Below are 26,324 nucleotides of genomic sequence, written 5' to 3' on the forward strand. Positions count from 1 at the left end.
TCATACCAGTTTGATGTTAGTGCCAGTAAGAGATGCACAGAGCCTGGAGAGCGTTCAGCAGGAGAGCACCAGAAGAGCAGCACAAAGTAATCACAACCACTCCAGCACAACATGAATGCCTCTCTGCAAGTATATGCAGCATGCAGAATACAAAATGGGATTAGAGATGTGCACTCCTGCAGGTCTGTGATCTCACTGGCCTCACACTGACATGGTGGGATGGCTTCTGTGACTGGAATGCTGGAATAGAAATACACAGGTTTTTGAGAAAGGATAGAGGAGATGAGAAGGAGGTGTCACCCTCTGTCAGTGACCAGGTGTAGTGCATGGAGCTCCACCTGGGGTTGGATGAGGAGCTGAGTGACACCTTACAGGTCAGAATTAAAGGGAAGGACAAGGCACCCAAGAAAGCTTGTTAAAATTAAAAGATCACTTCCTCTGAGATCAGGAGTCATGCATCCCAACAAAGAGGAAGTGAAACAAAAATACCAGGAGACCTTCATGGATGAATTAGGAGCAAACAAAAAAGAAGTCTACAGAAGGTGGAAGCAAGGTCAGATAGCCTGGGAGGAATACAGATAAATTGTCTAAGCAGTAAGGGATCAGGTTAGGAAAGTTAAAGCAAACCCTAATAGAAATAAATCTGGTCAGGGATGTCAAGGACAACAAAAAAAGCTTCTACTGGTATGTGGGTGATAAAAGGAAGACTAGGAGAAACATGGGCCCTCTCTAGAAGGAAGCAGGAGCTCTCTTTACCCTGAACATAAAGAAGGCTGAGGTACTTCTGCCTTAGTCTTCACTACTAAGTGCTCCAGCCACACCACCCAAGTTACAGAGGCAGAGACTGGGGAGAAGAGTTTATACAAAATCATGGGTAAGAAAGGGACAAGCTTGATTTAGGCTTGGCTGATTTTGTCAAAAATGAAGCACATGACAACTTTCTAATTCATGTAAGGAATACAAACAAGCCTTTGACAGATGACTTCAGATAGGAACAATTTCCTGCTCATTCAGCTAGGTGAGAAGTTTTTAGGCAAGGCCCATCCAGCTTTTTGCCAACTGTGTATATAAGCTACACAGTAAATCAGCCTCCAGCACACTATTTTTAGGAGGGGGAAAATTATGCATAATGTGTAGAAACTAAGGTAAATACAGCATGTTGCTTTTCAAATAAATAACAATCACTCCATCAGCAATTCATATAATCAGTGTGTCTGTGACAGGGCATTTCTGTTTAGCATGCCAGAAACGCTCCATGGAAAAAGGAACAATTCCAAGACTTTTCCAGTCAGTCCTTCACCACTATTGCCTATACATATCTGTTTAAAAAAAATTATATGAAAGAGGAAGAGACAATCTCTAAGGAACAAGATCCAGTAATTTGATCAGTGTTCAGGCAGCATGTGGGAAGAAGGCAGCAAAAGATGCTTGCTGGAAAGAAACTCAGGGACCTAGCCAGGCATCAGTGAGCAGATGGCTCCATCTTTGCAGTGAAGCTGAGCAGTCAGTCTCTTCCTGCTGCTGCTGCAACACTTCCCTGTGCACACCACCAAGAGAGATGCTGTACCTAAGGAACCCTCAAGCAGACTACATCAAGGCAGGAAGAAGGTCAAGACTCACAAAGAACCTAAGGTGGGTCTTTATAGTGCTGCAAGAATTTTTTGTTATATACAAAAATTCTAAAGAAAAAATATAGGAATAAATGAATTTTTAAAAAGGGTCTTGAGACTGCACCAATCTCTTCTCACAGTTCTGTTGTTGTGATTTAATCCCAGCCAGCAGCTCAGCCCCTCAGAGCTGCTCATTCACACCCCCATACTGGGATGAGGGAGAGAATTGTAAGAATGAGAAAACTCATGGATTGAGATAAAAAGTTTAATAGGTAAAGCAAAAGCCACACATGAAACAAGGAACACAATCACCATTTCCCATGTGTAGGCAGGTATTCCACTATACCAGGAAGCAGAGCTCCAGCAGGCCTAACAGCGACTTGGGAAGGCAAATGCTGTCACTTTGAATGTTGTCCCTCTTCCTTCTTCTTCCCCTAGTTTTATGTGCTGAGCATGGTGCCATAGGGTATGGAATGTCCCTGTGTTCGGTGAGGATCAGCTGGCCCAGCTGTATTCCCTCCCAGCTTCTTGTGCAACACTAGCTGTGTGGCAGGTGAAGGCTTTGCAGAGGGGTAGGACAGGGAATGTGAGGAGTGGAAGCTACGGCTGTTTTGGCTGGGAAGATGCATGTGCAGTCACACAGCCATGGCGCTGCTGCAGCTGGCAATCAGACAAGTTCTTTCCTGAGGAGGATGAGGCACTTGGGACATGACCTGCTCCACTGTCACAGAAGGAGTCATGAGAGCTGCTGGGTCTGATGATCCTGGATCCCACTCCTTTACCACTGGCTCTAGTGCATGCATGCTCTTAATTTCCTTGATTCAAGGAGATAGACAGAGATGGTGCCAATTGCAATGCTTGGAAAGGAAAGGCCTCCCCATGAAGCAGATGTGGTACCAATACCTTCTGATTACCTTTAAATTTCCTCCAGTCCTCCTGCTTGCTTTAAATTCATATCTTTGTCTCCACCCTTCCAACAGCAGTACAGCAGCCAGCAAAATGGCTGTCACCTCACTTCTTTGGTCTTAGCTGCTGGAACTTTATTGGTAATCCAGGGAGCTCTTCATTCTTCTTCTGTCATGTCGATGGAATATGCCAAGTGCAAATTGTTAATCTAAGTGTACTTAAAATCACTTAAAAGCATGAAGGAGGTGCAACTTCTCCAGCTTTACAGACATAGGTCTTACAGACACAGAGACAGAAATTAAGCATTGTACAGGAGCCTCAGCTTTGATTGTTACTGGAGTTCATGAAAAAATCTATTGCACTGCGTCCCAGGTCTTCTGCTGTAACTGTGGTGCCTTTGGGGCTTTCTCTAGGGACTCACAAGTGCATAAAAAGGATGTGTCATACAATGAATTGAAATTAAAATCCACTGTAAATTGTGAAAATTGAGCATGAGGAAAGCATTCTCATAGACAAGTGAAAAGAAGTCTGATGTAGAAAAGCAAACGAAAGTGAGACGCTTCTTTACAGATGCTATTCACAGCAATTTGAAAACCTCAAAAAAAGACTGTGGAGCCCATTTTGAAAAGTGACTGGAGGCTGTCCCACTGGAGGGCAGTGAGGGAGCACCTACTGACTATCAGGGGGACTTAGGCTCCTACCTGTCCCTGGAGTTTTGAAAAATAATTATACCCAGTGAGTCACTAACAAAGGGTCTCATTCCAGAAAGCTTCAAGATGAACATTTCCTTTTAGCGAGATTCCAGTAGAATGTAGACTCCATTTTTTGGTCCAAGTGTGGCTTTTGATTTGAGTTGCAAGGGAATCTGAAAGAGAAAAGAGCATCTTATGTGCAGTTTTATGTGTTTATGTGTGTATGACACCCCCACATACAATCATTTTTGCTGGAGGACCAGCTCATACCAGGATTACTGTGGAAGCTATAAAGTACTTGTTTTACAGCCAGCTGTGGTGGTATAATATTAAATAGAATTTACAGCCAGAGGCTGAGGCAGTAGTTACCCAGGAATGCTGTAGACTCAAACAGAAAAAAATTAACTCTTAAACTCTACAGCTGGGTGCAATGTCCCTAGCAATAGGCATATACTAGAGTGCTGAGATCTTATGGAATATGTACACACGTTCTCTCTCTCTGCGAACTATGACATTTTGCCTGTGGTCTTGCCATACTGCTCTCCACTAAGGCAGGGCTGCGTAACAGTTCTTCTGTTGGAAAAATTATATATCTGAAATCACATTTTGCTTAAAACATGCAGTCTATGCCTCATCTCTCCTTATGGAAGTGTCCTTAGCAGTTTTCTCAAATGAAGAGAAGTCACAAAGGCAAATCAATTGTCCTGCCTAAGACACACTGTCAATTCCCTCAACAAGTGTGATCTTTAAGCCTCTGCATGTACAAACCTCAGTCTCTGGACAGGTCTTGAATTGAAACTTCTGCAAAATTCTCAGCAGAGTCATTTTTGTCTCCAACAAACCCATTTTCATGCCAATGCAGCCACGGGGTCCTGCCCCAAAGGGGAGGTATGCAAAGGGATGTCGTTCCTTCTTGGCCTCCTCTGTAAACCTAGAAGGTGCAGAGATGGAAACGCGTTCAAGAAATGCTTTTTGCACTTGATTCCGTATTTTTAATTTAAATCTCAAAAGCTGGTTATTTCAATTGATCTTAATAGACAGGTCAAGGGCACTATTGATAGATTTTTTCCTGATATCCTAAACAAAAAGATAATTGACTTATGGCCATCAGCCTTTGTCAGCTGGCGATTTCAGGAGACAACACAGAGACATAAGCTTTACTTCCAATCTACATTTAGTGAAAATCTCTCATCTCTTTGGATTCAGTTTCCAAGAACTTTAGACTGCTAAAGTCCAGAGAACTCAAGCAGGGTAGAAAGAGATGAGAGGTAATGCAGGCTATTTGGAGCTTTGGAAAAAAATAATATTGTGTATTTCCACTAATTCCATTCCCATGCATAGATAACCTAAATAAGATTGAGCCACTACTCCAGAAAGTACTGTAGAGGCCCCTAATTTGAGATTTAAGGACCATTAACTCATGTACTAAGCACTGTTGCATATCCCATGCAAACAGGTTCAGACAATTCTTGCCTTGCTCACCCCTACATATCATTTTAGTAAATTCAAAGTCTCCCTTGTTTCACTCCTATAGCCAATTTCAAAATGAAATATTGGGGGAGGAAAGGCTGTAGCTGAATTTTTATTTTATTTTATTTTATTTTTGTTATGCTCTTATTCTATAATTCTTGCTAACATTACCAACTATACAGGCTGAGCAGAGTGTTAGTAATTATGGATCATTCCTCAGGGAAGGTTCAAGAGGGAATTAATCTCAGATTCATAACAAACAGCACTGTGTGTGGCAAGGGGACTGCAGCCCCCACTAACCATTTTACCCTTTCATACTACTGTTAAAGTGGTGAATAAACAGTTATGAAAGCATTTCTAGATAAGCATTGCTAAAAATACCCACTCTAGACTTCCAGTTACTGCTAAGATTCCTCTCCAGCAAAATCTCTGGTCTTCTCTAACCCTGGCATTGCTCTTCTTTGTGGCCAAAAGATTCTGATGGAGCATATGCCTAGATTTGTTCCAGAAGGAGCATTAGGCAAACCCACCTACACCACACAAGAGTTGTCTTACTGGCAAAGATGGTTCTGGGCTGCCTGCTTCACACCCAGTTGTTTATGGAGCAGGCACTTCTTTTCTTAGTAAACTTTTGAATGTCGCGGTAACTTAAAGTGCATTTGCCCACAAAACAGTTTAAAAATATAGCTGCCCACAAAACTAAATTGTGCTTCCACACAGCACCACATCAGCTGAAACTCTCCCTGTAAGCTCAGCCCAGCATCTGTAACACAGGGCATGTACAAAACCACAGCTTGACAGGGTTCCCCCCATCCACTGAAGATATAAATGCTTCATGTGAAACTGTCTTGCCAAGCAAGAACCAAGGATCCTAGCTTACAGACAGAAAACAAATTCCCAGTGGGAGATGGGGTAAGTTCCCCACTCACAGAGTACCCACACTATTATGTTTCAGGTGAAAAGGTGCTCTAAACCAGCGAGGAGCTGGGTGAGTTTCCCAGCTACAGCCAAGGCAGTGAATATACCATCCCATTTCAGAATTTCTGCACTCAGAAGCAACATTATTCACAGTATCCGGTTTGGAAACAGGTCTGAAAACCTCGGCCGAAGTTCAACCATGACCAAACCTCGCACCTTCTGTTGGATACACCACTATCATCACTTGTCTGATTTAGTAGAAGTAATTTGCTTTTATGGTCTAAATAAAACTGTGCTTCTCTTGGTGGAAATGCTTGTTTGGATGAATAGTGGGTGACTGTGATTGTGAAAGAGCAGCAGAATCTGGTGCCTGCACTGGACAGTCTGGAGTTCTGTGCCCACAGGCCCAAGTAAGGACTTCAACCTAAGGATGAAAAGCATTGCTCCACATACCTCTCAGGAATGAACTTCTCAGGTTCTGGCCAGAACTCAGGGTCGTGGTGAAGGTGTCCAACTGCAGTTTCAATGACAGCTCCAGCCGGAATATGCTGCCCCAGCACTACACAGTCTTTAGCTGCTTCCCTGGTGAATCTGCAAAAATATCATGCAGATAATTAATAAAGGTTAGAAACACAGCAGGAGAGATTTATAAAAGTATCTCTCTTCATCTGACAAAACAATTTCTAGGGCAGCACCTTCTCATAGATAAACACAACAGTTGCTGATGCCAGTGTCTTCTCAGGTTATAATCATCTCCACTTAGAAGCCCACAGTTCCAGCCCAGGTGGTTGACTTTTGCCCTTTTCACAGGAAAGCATTTCTGGCTGTGTACTGTTTCCCAAAGCATTAACTGCTAAACTGAAATTTTATTGTTTATGTTGGGTTTAGACTAATTTTTTATGAAAATTGATGATGAAATGTGCCAATCATCTCTAATAACCGGTAGAAAGAGTATGCTGGTTTGCTTCCAGGAAAAAAGGACAGTAAATATAGCTTTGAGTTTGTTTATTTGAGAAGCTCCCCCCTGTTGGTGCAGCACCTGAAACTTAGCAAGGGGTGGTTTTAATATTAGGGCTGAGTGTTCTGCTGCTACTCTGGAAATACAACCAAATCACTAGCCTTGGAAAACCACATTTCACATGCATTCATCAAAGACAGGCATGATGTTAACAACAAACTCTGCAGTTTTCTCCCCCCTGTGGTGATAGGTGATAGCGGTGTCTTAAGGAACTTCATCATGACAAGACTGAGAAAAGCCGCCTGCCAAAGCTCAGCTTGTCTCTTAGAAAAGATTGTATGTGAGTGTGCATTTGTGGTGGTAGGTTCTGATCCAGATCTTTTGCTGTTTGGGTGATCACTACAGATCCCAAATCAGCCCAGACTAGGTAGGTGCCCTGCTGTCTCAGTTTGGGAACTATTCCCTGACATTGTCTGCAAGCAGAGGGCTGAGCAAATGTGCAGGAACTTCTTTTGTTGCTTCCCACATTCTGCTTAAAAAGTTGAACAAAGATTTCAGCTTCAGGGCTGTCAGTCTTGTATCATTACAGAAACACATTCTTTCCTTACTGTCATCCATCTCCCTTTCTAACAGATAAATAAATAACAGAGGCTCCAAACCTGGAACAAAACACTGACATGCAAAAGAAAAGAAAAAGCATTGACAAGCTATCCTTCTCATTCTTACATGAATTTGGTGATAATGGAAACATGAATTCTGGGAGTAAGTTCATTAAAAAAATGAAACCAACTCATTTTATAACAAACTTGGCTGCTACTGACTTTTCCCTTAATTCAGCATTATCCTTGTCATAGGCAATTAAAGTCTTTCAGCAGCCTCGGGCTGTCCTATCCATTCCACATCCATCAGAGTAAAAGCCAGATCAATAAACAGCACTGACAACACCAAACAAAACTTCAGAAGAACTTTGTTCCATTCTCATTCTGTCTCCCATCTGACAAACATAGATTGTTTCCCAGTGATACAGCCCAAACTCAAAGACCCCTGTCACTTTAACCAGCAAAATAGTTTCCACTTGTACTCCAAGTATAACATAGTAAAGTCCCATCATCTCATCTAGAAGCAGATCTCTTTGATATTTACTCTCTGAAGAATCCTACAGATGTCCATGAAAAAAATCTTGACTACCAATCTTGGTGAAGAGAATATGATTTTAAGTTTTTTTTGTTTTAAGGTGCTTGCAGTCATGGGTTAAATTTTTCAAAAGCTCTCATAGCAAGCTCAGCTTTGGCTTCTTTCCAGTCATCTGAATTTTTCCCTGAGCTTCATGAGAAGCATTGCAACTGGCTGATCACCCTGAAAAATTGTATTTCTTAATATTTGCATTTATGCTTGTGGTAACTTGGAGCTTTAACAATCAGTTTTCTAATTTCTTTTTTCCCTTGTTTTCAGTTCATCAATAATAGTAGAATAAGTCATGTGTGATTTGGGACAAAACTTTCAAAACTTAATGGATGTTACCATTAGTTTAGCTCTATTAGTATAAGGCAGTGCTAAGTGTAAATGGGCCAAAGTTAAACATACATGTAAAATACAGCTTTTAGATTGTGAAACCCTTCCATGGATCAGGGCTGTAATAACCAACACGGTAGGGGTGGGTTTTAGTGCATATCCCCAAAGCCTGAGGCACATGGAAGCAGCAGCCTCTGACTTTCTAAGGCCAGACCTGCTTCAAAATGGCTCCATCCTCTAGCCTTGGGGGACATGAAGAATGGTCAGGAAGCAACCTTGGCCAACTCACTGTAAAAATGTGCTTTAGAAATACCAGAATTATCCAGCTTTCCTTCAACAGGCTGCATTATATCTTTCAAATGCACAAAGCAGTATTGATGTTGACACAGAGACTGAGAGACCATTGGTCTTCCAGCAGCAGATTTCCATTTTATAGAGCCAGGGAGCTATCCTGTGTAATCAGTAGGGAAAAAAAAGATACCTGAAGGCAGGTGGGTACATGCGCAATGTCTCTGCAATCACCATGTCCAGATAAGGGAGTTCTTGTACATTTTGGTAATCAGGAACCATCTGAAAGGGCAGGACAAAAGGAACAATTACGTTTTCTCACATGTAAGTGCCAAACTCATCTCAGATTAGCTTTTAAATCATCTATTTTTTACTGGGCATCTTTCCTGTAGAAGAACTCGATGTCTCATCTAAAACAGTAAATGATAAAATTATACAAAAATGTGGGCAGTAATTAAATGTGTGTGTAACATTCCTTTCATCATCAAAACGCTTTGGTGCACAGCCCAGCTGAAGGTATAATAATAAATCAACTTGCTAGGAAGTATTAAAAGCAGGTCATTACAGAGAGTATCAGTAGCTATAACAGAGCTATTGTTTTACATGTGTACCAAAATCTGCACAGGACCCTTGTTTCTTCCCAAGGGCAAGAGCACAGCTCACAATTTGTTCACAAGAAACAGCAAGTCCTTCAGTAACTCTTGTTAATGTTGGAACAACCCCTCTGCACTTCCCCAGATATAGAAACAAAGCCAAGTGCTGGTGCTGTGATGCCTGTGGAGGAGTGGAGGTGGCACTGGAAGACGCTGGAACTCCTCTGAGGAACAGCACGCAGTGGGAAATTGCTCTGCCAAGAAGTGAGATGCCGAGGTATAGTTCAAATCCCACCTGGCAGGACTGCAATAGCGCCTGAGCAGAGAAGCCTGTGTCCTCCAGCCCTTGCTTAATGCTGCTTCATTTTTCACGATGGTCAATGCTTGAGCCCACATCTTCACAATCCTACAAAGCCATCCAGGCCTTTGGTGGGCACTACAACCCCAACAGGGCTGTAGCTCAGAAGACTTTGCCCTCTGACTGGCAACAAACATACAACGAGAGACACCAAACAGCAGCACTGACACGACTCAGTATATGGACAAATACGGAATTTCTTCCACAGCTACCTTCCTTGGAAAAAGGACATCTTCCCTGTTTTATTCAGCGCTCTCAGCAGAGGGCAGCCAAAGAACATCGAATAACCTCACCAGGAAAGTAGAGTTTTGTTTTAAATTAGAGCATCTCCTAAAGACTGACACAGAGTAAATTGGAGAAAAGCACAGACGTCAGACTAGACTAAACCTTTTATGAAGATTTGGGGCCCCTGCCGTTCACAAAGGGGACTGGATTCCATCCTTCCTTTATTTACTACAGCACTTTTCATGTATAATGCATATTTTATTGAATTTTCATGCAAAAACATATGGTACATACTGAAAATACTAAGCAGAGAACAACTCCAGATGGTACGCAGAAAAGGCATACAATAGAACAAGGATACCTTGCTGGATTAGGGTATCCCACTTATTCAGCACTAAGCCACCATGCACCATTTCACATTAACAGATCTTTTCTAGGAAGGAGATAGATACATTCTATTATCCCCATATTTTTTTTTTGACTCGGGAAAGAAAAGCAGAAGCAGAGAAAATAATTTGCACAGGCTGAGTAGAACCAGTGTGCGTGCTCCTCTCTTGGGGGAAAAGATGCAACTCAGCTTGTCAATAGATGAAGTATTTTGTCAGTGTATGACGAATATTATCAATACAGGAAGGATGGATTGCACTGACAGCCTTTCAGTGTGGCTTTTATCTTGTAGTGGTGCCTGCTAACTCAAACCTTTGGCTTAGGTCAGTGGTTATCAGACAAAGGACTAGGAGCCTAAAAGCCACGTGAGAACCATGGCTAACAGCTGTGTGAGGAACAGTGCTCCAATAACTCCAATAGCTAAAACCTAAGCTGGGAGAATGATTTTTATTACCCTAGTTTTGCAGAAAGGGATCCGAGGGCTGCCTAATTTTTTGGGGTAATCAGTAGCAGGCTGGAAATGCAGTCTCAAATTTTAGGTCTTCATGGCACAACTCCCTTTCTCCATTCCCACAGAGGTGCTCCACTCTTCAATGCAAATGCAATGCAAATGTGGTGTGCATTTTTTTTTCTGCCAGTTTACCAGCTATCTTTCAGAACTTTCCCCTTACCTTTTTATACTGCTCTCCTGCATCTCCATGAATCCTGAGTCAGCATCTTAGTCCTGTTCCTGCAATCCCTCCTGATTTCATGGATAGGCTGACTGAGAGAAGAGTCCAGGCTCAGCGAAAATGAGTGGTGGAGCCAAGAGCACACTGAGATGTGTTTGAGTCTCTGAACCATGTACTTTCCACCGGGCCTTCCTGTCTCTCTCATAATCCCTCTACTTCTGGAGTCAATAATTAAGATAATTATATGGTAACCTGATATAATAAGTAGCCACTAAATCAAACCATACATCAACGAATAACTTAACACTAAATTATTGGAGCTTTGATTTGCTCTTTCAAATAGCTTCTATACCTTCAGGGGATTAGCAGTTCAGAAAACAAAACAAAGGTGTAAAACCAGCTGATTTTCCTTGGAAGAAAATTTCTTTTGCTTACATAAAGAAGGAGGGGTCAGTCAAATGGCAGCAAAGTGAACTCTGCTACCATGAGAATGATAGACACATCAGTCATTTTCTACATCTGATGCAACTTAATTATTGGCACTTCCAGGCTTTTAGCATCAAAGTAGCTGGACCTAATTTAGCAGTTGTTTGCAAGGTCTGACCTGCAGCTGTGTAAAGTACACACAAGCCAAGCATCTCTATTTAGGAAGGACAGTTTGTTGCTTTTTGTTTCCCTTTCAAAGAAAATATTTTCCATTTGTTTTTCCACTCCCTCTCTTAAAAATATGCCTTTAGCCAAGCACATTTCAAAGGAACGTAAATATGCTTTTCTCCCTAAATGTCCCTATTTATATCTATCAACTGCTGGCAGGTTTGCTGGGGTGAGGGTGGTGTTGTGCAAACATGCCACTTTAACCCCCTGAAAAAAAAAAGTCTAAATTGCCTTGTACTCTAGATGTTTTTTTCCACTAAGAAAGATTTTTGTCTGTAACAAGAAGAGATGAGGGGGTGTGAGGGAGGATTGCATATAATAAAACATCCTGTATTTAATTTTGCAGCCACTGCTTTGCACAGCAGTTTTTCTTACATTTTGCACAGCCTTGTAGTGTCTTTTCCTGTTGATGTGGAAGTGAAATGGCCATGTTACATCTTGTGGCATTTCTCTGCATGCATGTTTCCCTAGTCTGATTTCTGGAAGTGAGGTGGCACACTCTTACCAATCCCAGACTATTCAATCACTTCTGGCATCTAGTTTGGCCACAGACTCTCCTTTATGACTGACAGAAAATCACAGGCCTCCATTACTTAGAAAAAGATGGGAAATTAATTCTTCCTCCCACAGAGTACCCTGAGGTGAAATACCAGAAGTGATTATAAAATTGCCTATGTGCTACAAGGATGACGCGTGTTTTAATCCCCATATAAACTCCAAGAGAGATAACTACCTTCAGATCCACCTCTGCTTTTCAGTATTGGTTTTAGCATTTTCTATGCAGGCAAACCTATTTTTTACCACCGCCCTCAGTTAACTTTTAATTCCTCAATGAACAGCAAGGCAATCCAAGTGCTGACAGGAGCGGTCTGGCCAATCACTCTGCTGCAGTTTGAGATGTTACTGTTCCCAGTTGCTGGCTCTTCTTTGCTGGCTGTGGTTGGTGTCACCACAGCCAAGTCAGCAGAAGGGAACATATGCCTGCCCCTCAGTTGCTTCCATACAGCGTCCAGCATGAACCCATCTTCAGTGACAGCTCAAGACACTAACTTTTCCCCAAAGCAGCTGATGATCATCCTCCTCTACTGCCTCTGTTTTGGGAATGGTAATTCAAAGTACACATCAGTGAATAAGAGATTTCCACTTATCTTATTGGCCATGCTCTAGTGATGCTCAGCATCCAGAAATGAAAAAAAAATCAGAGAAAATTTTGTGCAGCTGACAGTGTGATGTGCACCTGAAATCAATTTAGAAGCAGTGAAGCCTGCCGAGACCACATTCCTCACAAGGAGCACTGCTGAGTCATGGCCTGATCCTGAACCAGCTGAGGTTTCTGAGAAATTGCAATCCAAATCCAATGGCTCATGAGCAGGTGTGGCTGTGACAAAGTCCAGGTGAGAGAGATACCATGCAGATCTGCTTAAGCACAGATGAAGATCCATGAGTTATCTGTGTATGCATAGCTACACAGCCCACATGGGCTCTCCCCCAAAATACACACTTTGGATAGCAATAGGATAGGAGTAAAAAAGCAGTCAGCATCACCACCAGTTACTCTCACCTAACTCCCTTTCAAATTTGCCAGAAGGGCTACTCAGACCACAGCCATTCACAAACAGGTCAATAATATTTCTTGATCAAAAGGATCAAAAGCTGCTGATAAATCAAAGAACCCGCCCGTGATTTTGACCTCTCTTTGGCCACCTCTAGGAGCTGCTCATATGCTAACCACACTACAGCCTGTGTGCCTCACTCAGCCTCACAGAGGGGGAAGAAATGCAAGAACATATAGTACAAGAAAGTCAAATTAGGGTTGCCTCATGACCATTTTGCCAACAACCCTATGAGGAAAGGAAAGGTTAGAGACTGGACTGTACTCAAAATGCAGATCAATGAAAAATAGCGGTGGGATGGTTTAACAATACCAACCTTTAACATGCTTAAAGAAAGCTTGTCTCATGTTTGACCACTTCCATGACAACATGCTGGAACCCCTGTAAAGGACCAAACTAAACCCTCCCTACCATCTCAGGCAGCAGGGCAGGGACAAAGCTGATGAAGTAAAATTTCTTAGCTTTATCCCCAGAACTTGGACCAAACACTTAAATATGCTTAAGGCAGTCCTCATGCAATAGTTACTGTAAATTCTCCCTCCCTGTTGTCTGGACCTGCCAGGTAAGATGTGTCTCCGAGCCAAGGCACCAGGCAGAACCATTCCATGCTGCTTGGGAAACAGGACCCTGAAGCTCCTGAGTCCCCCTCACTCTGGGAGACAGATCACACCCTTAAGATAGAGAAAAGCCTGCCTAAAATCACACACACACAAAAAAAATCAGTGGTCTGTTGGCCACTTCCAGTGACAGATGCCTACAGAACCTTCTAGCAAAATATGAAGTTCTTGACTACAGAATCTAGGAGAAGGTTCAGGAATAAAAGGTAGGAGAACAAGCCTGATTTCCAGATTACCTGACTTTCCAGAGACTTTCTGAGCTGCCTAACACCTCTCAAATCCTTAGAGCACACCTTGGTAGCACTAGAGCCTCTGCCATTGGCACTGTGCCTTCTCATACGCTCTCAGAAATCAACATTAACGTTCTCAGCTCCATCCCCTCTTGCATCTTTCCCCAGAATCAAGAAAAAGCTATCCAAAACACATACTCTCAAGATTTCAATTTATTTCATTGTTCCATGTGGGTTACCTGCCACCTCTTTCATCTGCTTGGGTTGTTATTCAAATGGAATTTTGTCACGCTCTGACCCCCACCCTTGGTGGCTGCTCACCGGGTTTGACAAAGTTACTTTGCTCACTGAGGCACACCTCAAGACGTGACAACATTCAGTGCTTCAGAAACCTCAAACAAATTCATCCCAGCTCCTCCTAAAGACCACGAGTGCCAGATAAATTTAGTCTCACAGCTTTTTGTTCAAATCACCTGCCAGTCACCTTCACCTCTAACTCCACCTCTCTCTGGTTCACTACCATGCAAGTCAACTGACCATACATACAGGAAGGTGCTGATTTGCAGGCAGAGCTCAGAGCTGGTGGGAAAGGCTGGCCCATCAGTTTTGCACTGATAGCCACATTAAACACAGACCTTGAAGCCAAATTCTCTCCATCACTTTGGTGCAAATCCACGCAGCTCCCTGGGGCTGTATCAGTGTAAGGTAGAGGAAAATGATTCTAAGGATGTACCAAATAGTGCCAAAAGAGAGAGTCAGAAGGTGTAAAGTTACACCAATATCAATTCACTTCAATGTTACTTTGCTTTTTGAATCAAAGAATTCAACTCCTGACAGAAGACAGACCTGCACTACCTCCAGTAGCTTCGTAGCATCACTGCTCACAAGGAGACTTCTGTGAGATAAAAATACTTACTGAAACTGAACAGTGTCCCAAAGCCAAACAGATAAACATAAAAAGCTGCAACCAAAACAGTCAGAAATTCTCTTCCACCTACATTACTACTGACACTTGGTGATCAGCAAGAACAGAACGTGTGCCATCAGGTAGAAGATCCAGAAAAAAGAAAGTCAAGAAAAAAGAAGAAAATCTCTAGGGAGATACTTTATGAGCAAGCTACAAACGAAAAGAAAGGGGAAAACAATCTGTTTCTATTTAGGTTTTGTAAATTTGTTAACTTCATCTAGTCCCAGATTGCCAAGAGAAGTGTGTGCCCTCAAATGAAAATTGATTAAATAACTCTAAGTGAGCCTGGGTGCCTGGGGTGCTCTGCTGTCACAAAGGAAGGTGCAGTTCCCCCGTGTGATGATACTGCCAGGCCAGGCAGTGTTTCATACATAAACACCCTCACTATGCTAATTTTTATGATGTTAATTAGGCTATGTGGGGAAGAGTAGCTCTCCTCTAGATGTGTATGCAATGCAAGCCTTGCTCCAACTATTTGTGATGTGGTATAACCCCTGCCCATGCATTGCAGTGGGCTAAGATCATCAGAGGCACAGAGCCTGCCTCTTTCTTGCCTCCTTAAAAAACACTCAGCCCCCAGGAAATCCGCCCCGGGTTCTCTCCACAGCCCACCGAGGCTCAAAAGTCTCTCTACACTTGTCTGACACAATCAAAATTTCTACTTGGGTGGCAGAAATGCTGAATGGTGAAGGATCCCAGTGGGAGGGAAGCAAGGAGGAAATTAAACAGGAGAAAGGACTGCCAGAGGCCCAAAAGGCTGAGAAAGAGAATTATAAAACTGGGGTAGGTCTGTCCGAAGGGCATGTCACCAGTCCAAAGCACATTAACCACTGAAGTTCGTGCAAGACTTAATCCTTCCTGCTACAGAAATGTCCCTTGATGGCTGCTGCAGATCTACAGGAATAAAGAGGAGGGATTTTTTTTTTTGCCCCTCTCAGTAGACATTCATGGTATCACATAAGAGCCAGATGATTTAATCATTCCTGCTCCAGCTGGTATTTTCTGTATGGAGGTGACAGTGCTTTAAATTAGTGCCTTGCATATGAAAGGGCTGTGTGTTTAGTTCAATCAAATGTTCATTTCCTCATGTTATGTTTATATTAAAAGACATCAGCATGAATTTTCATGCTGCAAATAGAGGCTATCTTATGGTCTACCTGCTTAGGTTGTCTTTGGTTATTCTTCATCTCTGTGGTAGCATTATGGACTGAGAGGTGAGTCAGCCCCAGGCATGCAGTTTGGGGAAATATGCTCTGGAGAGCACAGTCAAACCTATGAGGAGATCAGAGCTTTACACAAAATAAATTATTTCTGTAATTTGCCCTTCTTGAGCCAGTGGCTGCTTAAGTCACTGGCTTCAGCAATTGCTGGATGAGACCTTTTCTGAATTAGTAAACAGGAAAACATTCGTAGCAGAGAAATGGCAAGATTCTCTCATCATGCAGTGTAATTATTATTTGTTCCGACAAGGGCAGGTCAGTTTTAATACCAAACAACATTTATGCAGTGCCCGATGCCTTGGAAACATCTAACGTACATTAGGTGGAGTACGACAATAATAAGACTTTGCCTCTCCATAGTTGCTTTTCCCCTGAGGCTCGTGAAGCGTTTAGCAAACATTAATTAGCTGGTCATCTTCCAAATGCATGTGTGAGGTGCTCCTGGTAAATAATCCCTGCCCTACACACAAGGGGCCAGCAGAGGTGCTGAAGACTGAGACCATCGATTTACAAGTTTAAGAGTTGAGCACCCACCAGCTCAAGTCTTTATAACTAGTCTGATTTTTATTTTTCAGCCTCAGTGTGACTCCTGTTCATAAATTAGTGAATACTGCTCTGACTGCACAGACTAAAAGCGACCAAAAAAAGAAAGAAATCACTTGCATGGCATTTAAATAGGACTTAAACAAAAAGGAGCTTGTTTCTTTCAGCTGCCAAAATCATAACTCAAGGTTCAGCCTGTCCTTGAGAAACTGATTCTACTAAAAGTACAGAACACAAAGAAGTGCTTCTGGTGCCAAAGCTCCAATTCCTTGCCATAGACTTCTGCACCTCCTATCTAATACAGGTAAAATTTACTGGTAAAAGCCACATCCAGTCCTAGCTCCAAATTTCAGCAGGTAGCCTTTCTACAAGGCACAAAGGAAAAGTTTGTTCCTGTTGAAACTTCTTGCAGTTTAACTGAAAATATGAAAAATGGACAAAGAAAGAGGAAAAATATATTTTCTAACCAAAGCTATTCAGTGTCTTTTCCTCTTTTGCTCCCTCTGGAAATTGCTGACTGCCTTGGGTACAACAAAGCAATTTAAAACTGGTACATGAAAAAATTTGATAGCACTTGAAATGGCTTTCGTGTTTTCTTCCTCCAGAAGATCTCTGAAAAAGACAACACGACTTGTCAGCCCAAAATGCACTACCCCAAGCTCAGTGAGGAGCTGGCTGCGAGCAGGTATGTCTGCTACCCTGACATTAACCTATGGCAAACTTCTCTAGATATTCAGATAAAGCTGTCTGCAAAGAAACCGGGCAGATGCCTATTCAAAGATCTCTCTCCTTTTATTCCACTCTCCATCTGGGAACACAAACATATCCCTAAGCCTGTTCATGCTTAGATTTAGTGAAGCCATCGTGGTGTCATGTTCTGGCACTGTTTTGTGTCTTTGCTCTCCTCTACCCTTTGCAGACCAGCATGGCATGACTGTCCATCTGTCTATGATTTACTTCTCACAATAACTTGGTCCGATTACACTGATAAGCACAGTGGGTTATTTGAGGGCCAACTGGACCTCTGTAATGACACTCAAACTGTACCCAAGTTGTGGGAACGTTTCCAACCTAAAAAAGGCCAGTGGAAAAACTCCACTGGATCCTCCCTGAGGAGAGCCTTCCTGCCCTTAAGCTCAGGAAATAAAACCAAAAACTTAATTTTTTATCTGGAATTCTTTTGCAGTTACCAGTGTCCAAGTGATCTACAAAAACTGAAGAGAAGAAAAGAAACAGAGGCCTGGGCCTTTCTGACGTTTCAAGATGCATATTTGAGAAGAGATTATAAAGAGCAGTATTTAGTTCAGGAGGGCACCTGTTTCATGGTCTCCTTTAGCACAGATGTGAATCCCTGAGTTAGAGGACCTGCCCCCATGTGCAGGAGCTGAGGACAGAGCCTGGGAAGTGCAGCTGTTTTTGAGGGCACCATGTACTGCCAGGGGTAGCAAAGCCCTCCCTCGTGTGCTGACTCACTGGCCCTCATGAGCGCATGGAAACGATGGGGAACAAAAGCACAACTCAAAGAGCTGCAGGATGAAGTCACAGGGTCAGCAGTGAGAAAATACAGAATGCATTTGTAGTCTGAACAAGGTCATTTCCAGCATGTTTTAGGATAAGGCTTTACAGGGAAGGCAAATGGAAAGTATTGCTCATGATTTCTTCTGCTTTATTGAGTAAGCTGCTTTGGCCTTTATTTATTTATTACCTCACAGTTCCACAACGGTCCTGGTGTGAAGACCAATTTGCTGTTCTTTCTCTCTTGCCTCTCAAAGATACTTTTGCTTCTTGAACCTGACCCTTTCCTGTCTCAGTGCTTGGCCACATTACCCATTTACCTCTGTATTTCCAAGAATACCCTTATTTTGAAAATTTGCAACACCTCACTTCAGTGCTGTCACTTCACTTATGGCCGTGCTACTTTAATGCTCAGTAATTTATCCTTTATTCTTATTTTTCAAAGCTCAAAAGCATCAAGTCTCAAAAGTTCTGGGGTACAGGGGAACCTGGCCAACAGGGTGTAACCCAGCTGGGTTTGAGCCAGCCCTGACAGGGAGGCCACTTGATCCAGACACCAGTGAGCCACAAAGGTGGTACCCACAAACTGACGCATTTGATAGAATCATTCAACACAAAAGAGTGCTTTTAAGCCAGAAAAGTGCATAAAACATAGTGTTCTGCAGGGGGTTCACTAGCAATTCTACCCATATAAAATACCTTATAAAGGATGGTATACTCTCCCTTTTTATCATGAAGTGAGGCACTAAGAACTGTAGATATCTATAGATGGGCTAATTTGTGGGGAGGGATTTTCTGAGTACCAAGATGAAACACAGCTGTAGGCTTTTCTCTAAAGGGCCTGTCACACACACGAGAGCAGCTAGCATATTACCAATCCTGATAGCTCAAACATGAGCAAGGCCCCAACATACTTTGAAATTGGCTAGAAAACACATGAGATTTATGACAAATAACAGTATTTTGAACTTCATATGCCTTCTGGCTTCTGAACTGGGATTCATGTCTTCAGTCTTACCTCTTCAACTAGAAACCTTTTTTTTCCTTTTTCTTTTCTTTACTGGTTGTCTTTTGTTTTAATGATGAAATATGAGATTCTGGCTATACAGCTAACTTCAGTGTTGAGTGATTTGAAAGAATATAAAACAAATAACAGAGACTTGCAGCCTGATGGCAGGATGCTGGTAATATTCCATTTACTGAGCACCATGAGCCATCCCTGCCTGCCCTTTGGCCATCTGCTGCTAGCACTCAGCTAGAATCACGCAGACTTTTTTAAAAAGAAAGAAAAAATCTACAAGACCAGGATTTTCATGTGAATAAATATTAGACAAGCCTGAGCTGCCACTCAGAGTACCCACAGTACAGTAGCACACATTTTGGGGGTGTGTGAGGGGTGTTACTACAAGAGGGGCCTCAAGAATTAATCACCCACCCCCCTTTGAAAATGCCAAACCTGGTACCTTGGCAAAGCTTGACACATAACAAAATTGAAACATGCAGACAAAGTAATTGGGGGGGAAACTCTGCTAAGTTTATATATAACGTTTTGTTTCTGCTGAGTACTAGCAGGGAGGTGGGGAAAGGAGGAAGTGAGGGGGAGAGAGGGAAAAGAAAGATAAGTTTTGGTTGTTGCTGTCAGATGAAGATCCACTTATCTATGGCAGAAGCCCAGACGGCTGCATGACTCTAAATAAAGAAATTTAATTAAAAAGTAATAATAATAAAAAAAAAAATTTGCAGGAGAAAAAAAAAAGTAAGAAAAAAACCCAGGACTTTTTGCTTGTCACACCTACCCTGATGTATAAATAGAGACTATGTGATGGATGAAGGGTGCTTATTATTTCTTTGACTTCTATGTGCGTAAAGAATACTCTCTAGTGCACCAGCAGGATGATCAAAAAGCCAATGGTATGTTGCTGCTATTCCAACTTTGCTGCTCTGGTTTAAACCATACCATGCAACATTTTGGCAGCCCAAATCATAGTCCCAGTCATATAATACTTATTTCACACTAAAAATACCAACCAAGAAAACCCAGGGGAAAGTTGGCTCAATTGCAAATGAAAAGATTTTGAGAAGCAGGTTACTTAGGATCATATTCTGCCAGAGCTACACCTGCTGATAAAAACTGTGAGAAGAAGTGATCCCCTTTTGCACCTCTTGCATACTTCGACCTGCCTTCTGCCAGCACGACTTAGAGCAAACTCACAGCTTTTCCTGCCTCAGCTTCCAAGGTATTAGCAACACAGCTCAAAAGAGCCAGAGCACCTTGCATTTCTGTCCATACCCACTGCTTTTGCTAACAAGTTCACTTCTTATTTCACATTATGGCACAGTAGGAGAGATTGGTAATAGTAGTTTTGTCCTCTCTTCATGTGCACAGACACATATGCACATGTGTACTTTCTGTAACACATCCACCTATTTGAAGTGGCATAAAAATGACTAAAAAAAATATATATTCTTCAAATCTCAGAAGATTCAAAGTGTCACTGCTGTGAAGTCAGAAAATTCATTCCAAGTCCTATTTATCTAGGTCAGGATGTGGGAAGACTCTTTTTGTGTTCTGCATATGCACGTAACCGCTTTTGCTCCTTGGTACTATACAGGCTGGGAGCTGAAGAGCCAGGGAAGATGACAGCTTGCTCCCTGCTTTCAGTGCACTTGATAGAAAATTCCTTTTTGTGTTCCTTATAATGGAGTCTTGTCTCATTTTTGCCACAAGAGATGCTTTGGCCAGTATATAACAAACACCATGATGACAGTGCCTATATGTAGCTCTGCCTCAGTGCCACATCACCACTGGCTCTTCTTTAAAGCAGAAAAGAAGAGCACCCTGCAAAGCAAGGAACAAGTTAACAAAAGGCTTCATTTATCTCCAGCTGATACCAACATGACAGTGGGAAATGCGGGGTCAGATTCCAGGCACATTATTGTGAGGGCAGAAGGAGTGTGGGGAGTAAAGCCCTTGTGTGGCAAAACCACAGGGCCTGCTAGCAGAAGGTCAAGTCCTGACGCAGCTTTCCAAGCAAATTTGGGGAAGTCTTTTCCTCTCCTCCACCACTCTTAGTAAGACTGACAAACCCTAATAATGTGGATACTGCTGGCATGCGCAGAGGACAGCTGCATATGATGCTCATGTTCAAAGCCTGATCATTACATGGTACTAACTACAAATCCCCCGCCCTTAAAAAAAAAACCCTCCCCCCCAAAAAAAAATGTAATGAGCAAGGTAACCCCTGGCAGATAACACTGATATTTTACAAAATAAAGGTAAATCTTGAATGGAAAACAAAATTGTGGACAGACTACTAGAAGTAAAATTTTACACATTCCTTCTGTGTAAATAAAGACGTGAACTTAACCCACCATTAAAGCTTTGCTTTACGATATGCAAATGCTGGGGCAAAACGGTTGCAATGTGTGTTATACATTCACCCACATACCAGTAACAAACCAGCAAAGGAACACAATCTTTGCCTACCTGTGCATGGAAAAAATAGCTGCAATTTAAAGTTTAAGGGATCTGCACTCAAGATTTATCTAGCTATGATGTCCTTGGGGTCCAAATAGAGGCTGAGATCTATGGGAATTCTCCCTGCACCTCTGCCCTCTAAGATGATGAATTGCAAACCATGCAGGGAAACTACTGCTGCTATTAGACCTGTGGAAGAGGAACTGCACCAAAACTGCTCCCAGAGCAGACACCAGGATGGGTTCCTACAGCAAATGCCAGGATGGAGAAGGCAGGCTTGTGTTGCTCTCATGTCCCCTGCTCCCCAAAACCCAGAGGGTCGGCTGTGGGGACAAGGCAGTGCCACTCCACTGTGTGTGACATTACTAGCACATCTGCTCTATCCTGGTTGGTCATTTCCTATTTGATTATTTTTTTCCATCATGCATTTCTTACTTCATTAATGGGAGTTATTAATCACATGGCCCCAGGAGTGATGGGGCTTCTCTTTAACCCAACATTACCACAGTGAGGGATGGAGCCAGCATTTTGCTTGGGGTTGGAGCACTCCCTGCTCTCTCCAGCTGAAAGATGTTCAGAGTGCTGTGCACGACCAGGCTCCACACAGGATGCAACAGGCTCAGCTTGGTGGGAAATGAAAAGGACATAGACTCTTTTGTCAGCTTGACTTGGTCTTAATAATGTTTCAATATCTGAAGGTCACTAAATCAGAGTTCAGAAACTTGGCACAAAGGCCTTTCTCTAAGATTATCTAGGTCTGCTGAAGTAAGACAACAAAAGAGAATAAACCAAACTGAGCAAAACCAACAGCTGCTGCTGCTGAGATGTTATTCTTCTCATTAAGACTATATGCTGAGCCTATAGAGGAGGCAGCACTTCCTGTCTCTCTTGCTGACAGTTCAGTATTAGGGCACAAAGGCAGGTCACTGTCCTTGGCGAAACGGTAAACAAAGATAAGAGCTGAAAGCAACAGAATATTTTTTTAACCCTGATAATTCACTCAGTATGAATTCCATTGTGGAGAGATTTATTGTTTACTTAGAACTCCTCAAAGAGTTCCTTGAGAATGTGCTGGACACAAAGCACACATTTCAGCTGAAAGCACTGGCTAGGCCTGCTCAGGGCATCTGCTACTTGTCCCTGGATTCACGTGTGTGAGACATTAGTGAACCTGCCGGAAAAATGCAGCCACAAACCTTTGCCCAGATCTGCTTGCTATCCTGGGCTGGGAACTTAAACAGATATCTTCAACGAGCAGTCATGCTCTCGAAAATGCTTTGTCAAGATGCCAACAAAAAAATGCATTGCTTTCCTTCTCCACTCACAAAACGTCTACAGCAGAGCAGCACAAGAGTGAAAACCATTGGTGTATTATCTGGCACTCTTAGTAGAAGAAGGATCAGTCTTTTCTCTGCCTGGCCCAAGTAAAACTCCCTATTGCCTTCCCCTCTCAGCTCATTTCCCCAAATGCAGACACACCACACCGCTATGGTGTGGTCCACAGGAGTGGATGTCATCACTGCCAACAGCAGAGACTGCCTTATCTTTTCTGTGTAATGGCTTAGCATCTTAAAGTAAAGCAAGAGTTTAAACATTTGCTGATTAGGAGAGTAGGGCATCAGATGAGAATTTGGGAGCTGTGAGTGCTGCTACAGATTAGGCCATTTAATCCTGCCATGCCTCCCCTTCCCGCTTGGGAAGCAGAAATAAAACCTCTCCTGCTACATGCCCGAGACCTCTGAAAAGTGCATTTGATAGTCTTATCCCAGGAATACCAGGCATAACTGCAAACCCAACCAGATTATATTTAGGCAAACTGCCTTCCAGAAGAGTATAATCAGGACTGGAGGAGCAACCAGGGATTTTTCGTGCTTGGTGCTGTACATTTGACCTTCCCTACCTTTTCATAGGATCTCATAGGGTTTCAACAGAAACAGCACTGTCTTTTCAAGGAGGACACAAGAAGGTTTGTTGAAATGCAATTTTTCAACACGTGTTTACTCAGGATATCCTAGGATTGCTAGAGATGGATTACCTGTAGCCTTGGGCTGTGCTATAAAGTAGACTGTGAGTTTAAAATGTTTCTTTTCCCTTTCCTGAAAGAGCTGTAAGTTTAGCTGTTGCTAAAGTTTCCAACAGCATTCTTGAGTTTTTGTAAGCTGATGTCATCTCCAAAACCTATATTAATTCTTGTTCATTGTAACTAGCCTTTCTATATGTCTCTGAGCAATTAAGAACTCTCTTTGGCTCTCACAGCACTGCAACACCCACAGGAGGCACATGTCCATATTCCTCTTGTGTGTTTTCAAATCACCACTACTCTTGCTCAGTGGGTACCAGTTGCTCTATTGCTTGCAGCAGGCATGTACTTGCTCTTTTTCAGCTATTCTCAGAACCTCTTTTTAGCAGCTCTCTTGCCAGATAATCTGGCAACTCAAAGTACAGAAGCAAGTTCTGTTATCTGTTCCAAGGGAAGTTTTTCCAGGAGCACTCAAAGATGCCAAAATCACGGAAGAGTTGTTTACAAAGGTCAGTAAAAACTGCACCAGCATGCCAACCAGCTTCTGATACTCAGGTCAGCCAGGGTTTATCAGTGTAAGTTGTAGGAAACTAATTTCATTGAGCCCAGTTAGCCCACAAACAGAAGCTGAGTGTTTGTGGCGTCCTGAAGAAAAGAGCAGTAAAATTAAACCATTCCGCTGTATTGTTGTGGACTCGTGGAAAAAGAGAGATATGCTAACCTATGGTCATCACACCCAAAATACACTGGGGATCTTATCTGCTGTCTCCTACTCCTCATTTCATGTGGCTGAGCCAGAGACCCTGCACCCACGTTCCTACACCCCGTGCTATTTGTACAGCATATCGTGTTTGCATTGATATGCCATCTGATTTATGTCAGAGCAATATGTACTGATTGGTACAATGGGGCTGGTGCTATACCTCGCTTTCAGAGTTGGAGGCAAATTCAAGCACAGTCCACTAAAAAAACCACTGGATATCATAAAAAATTAGGAAAATTCCATATCAATACAAGCACATATCTACTGACCCCTTTCCCTTGACCCATTTATCCCAATAGAGTGAGGAGAATAAATAATATTACCAGGACACTTCTGCCAGAGAACTGTATCTATGCTATGGCACATCTCAATGCAGATATACAATAACTAAAGCTGGTTATGAGTGCTGGTGGATGAACCACACAGTACATCTGTCCTGTGTAAATGTGAGGCTGCTGAAAGCAGCAAACAACTTCACATCCAGATATGAATATGGAACACACACTACACAAATAGGTAGGAGCCCTCGCTATTGCCAAAAGGTATTGCTCCACCAGTGTCTAGCTATTGTCACAGATCACTATTGGAACATGTGCCCATACTTTGTCTGCCATTCCTCAAAAAGAGCTTGTTTTTAAAAAGAAACAAAACTACAAGCTTCAGGGCAATGTCTGAAAAATACTCAGCTTGGGTAAGTTGTAAGTTTATCTCCGCATAGGAGAGAAAAGAAATCAGTCCCCTTTCAAACAGTGGTGACAGAAAAGAACCACAGAGCTCATTTCCTGACGGTAGACTTGCCTAATTTGGATAATAGACTGCTTTAGAATTTGTGTATCAGACAAGAAACAACATAAAAATATAATTTAAAGGCATCAAACTAAAGATGATTGTACTGAAAAAAGTAGTTATGTTGATAGAAGCAGTTATATATTACTATATTCCCATGTATGCTAAAAAGCTATCAGCTTTAGCTATATGATGTGTATAGATAAGTATAGCTATATACACATGTGTACACCCACCCACATCCTGTTCTCCCTTCAACACCATACACAGAAATTCACTGTTCTTTTCTGTAAGACCAGCCATTTCTGGAATATGGAATACGAAAAGGGCAATTTATATACAGCATTTTTCAACAAAGATCTAATTTAAAAACAAGACCAAAAAGAGCATAGATTATAATAAAGCACCCATCCACACGGTATTGACTAAAGTTTTCTATCACAAGGCACTTCAGAAATAAGCATCAGAATCCCACATCACGACATACACTCACACAAACACATATGCGTGCACACATGCACACACAAAGGCAAGACTAACAGTTATTTGTATTTCCTACTTTGAGAGACAGGAAACCTCCCTTTGCATCTGCTTTTTTTCTCACTAAGAAGAATAATTTTAATTACATGCACTTGGCAGGAAGCCAAGTTTGATTTTTTTTTTAATGACATCTGTCTAAGCATTTTTAAACTTCCTGCTCAATGTAACTTCCTTCATTTTATAGACCAACACCCAGTTACAGCAAAAAAAAAGAGAAGGGAGTAGCAAATGATTTATTCATATTTCATGTTAACTCTTATCAGGTATATCAGGCAGTTCATTGTTCTGAGAACTGATGGTACAGAAAGGAGATTTACAGGGGGAATTTAGGACTCAAGCAGTCTGGGAAAGAAAAGCAAAAAAAAAGAAAAATCATGCATGGAAAAAAACCAACACAGTTGTAACTTAACCCTAAAACAACTCAATGGTTCCTCTTTCGCAGACTGATTTTCTTCAGTTTGGCTAGGCTTTTTTTCAGGGAGAAAAAAGAGGGCTGAGAATAGGGTATGAGTTAGGGCAACAGTAAATACTTAAAATATGAGGCATCAGGCTATGGATGCCAGCTAGGTCAACTTGGCACCAGGCAAATTTCTGCTTCATCAGTGAAGCTCCTCTGGGGTTGGGCAGTGCCACAGAGGTAGAGTCTAGACTCAAAGTCCACATCCCAGGCTGGCACAGCCTCCTGCTTCAGTCAGGCTACTGGGACAGGAGCAACGAATCCTGAGCACCTCTAACAAAACTGACTGCAGAAAAAACAAACATTTCATTTTCAGATGCCGAGCATTAAAGC

At 42.3% G+C, this 26,324-nt stretch overlaps 1 protein-coding gene across 3 annotated transcripts in view; it reads right to left on the reverse strand.

Annotated features, from left to right (window-relative positions):
• Positions 1–1,861: 1,861 nt before the first annotated feature.
• TBXAS1 (thromboxane A synthase 1) overlaps positions 1,862–26,324 on the reverse strand; it is a 256,159-nt gene continuing 231,696 nt past the window's right edge. For 2 of the 3 annotated variants that reach the window (XM_088165417.1, XM_014876964.2), the window contains 4 exons: positions 8,548–8,636; positions 6,050–6,187; positions 3,977–4,139; positions 1,862–3,381 (listed from right to left, as the gene is read on the reverse strand). In XM_088165417.1, the coding sequence (XP_088021543.1) occupies positions 3,307–3,381; positions 3,977–4,139; positions 6,050–6,187; positions 8,548–8,636 (465 nt within the window). In that variant the 3' untranslated portion in view covers positions 1,862–3,306. The remainder of the gene's footprint in view (positions 3,382–3,976; positions 4,140–6,049; positions 6,188–8,547; positions 8,637–26,324) is intronic. The other variant, XR_015803902.1, reaches the window with a different exon arrangement.

This window comes from Sturnus vulgaris, chromosome 5 (genome assembly GCF_052056855.1).
Source record: "Sturnus vulgaris isolate bStuVul1 chromosome 5, bStuVul1.hap1, whole genome shotgun sequence".
In the NCBI taxonomy this organism is placed as follows: domain Eukaryota; kingdom Metazoa; phylum Chordata; class Aves; order Passeriformes; family Sturnidae; genus Sturnus; species Sturnus vulgaris.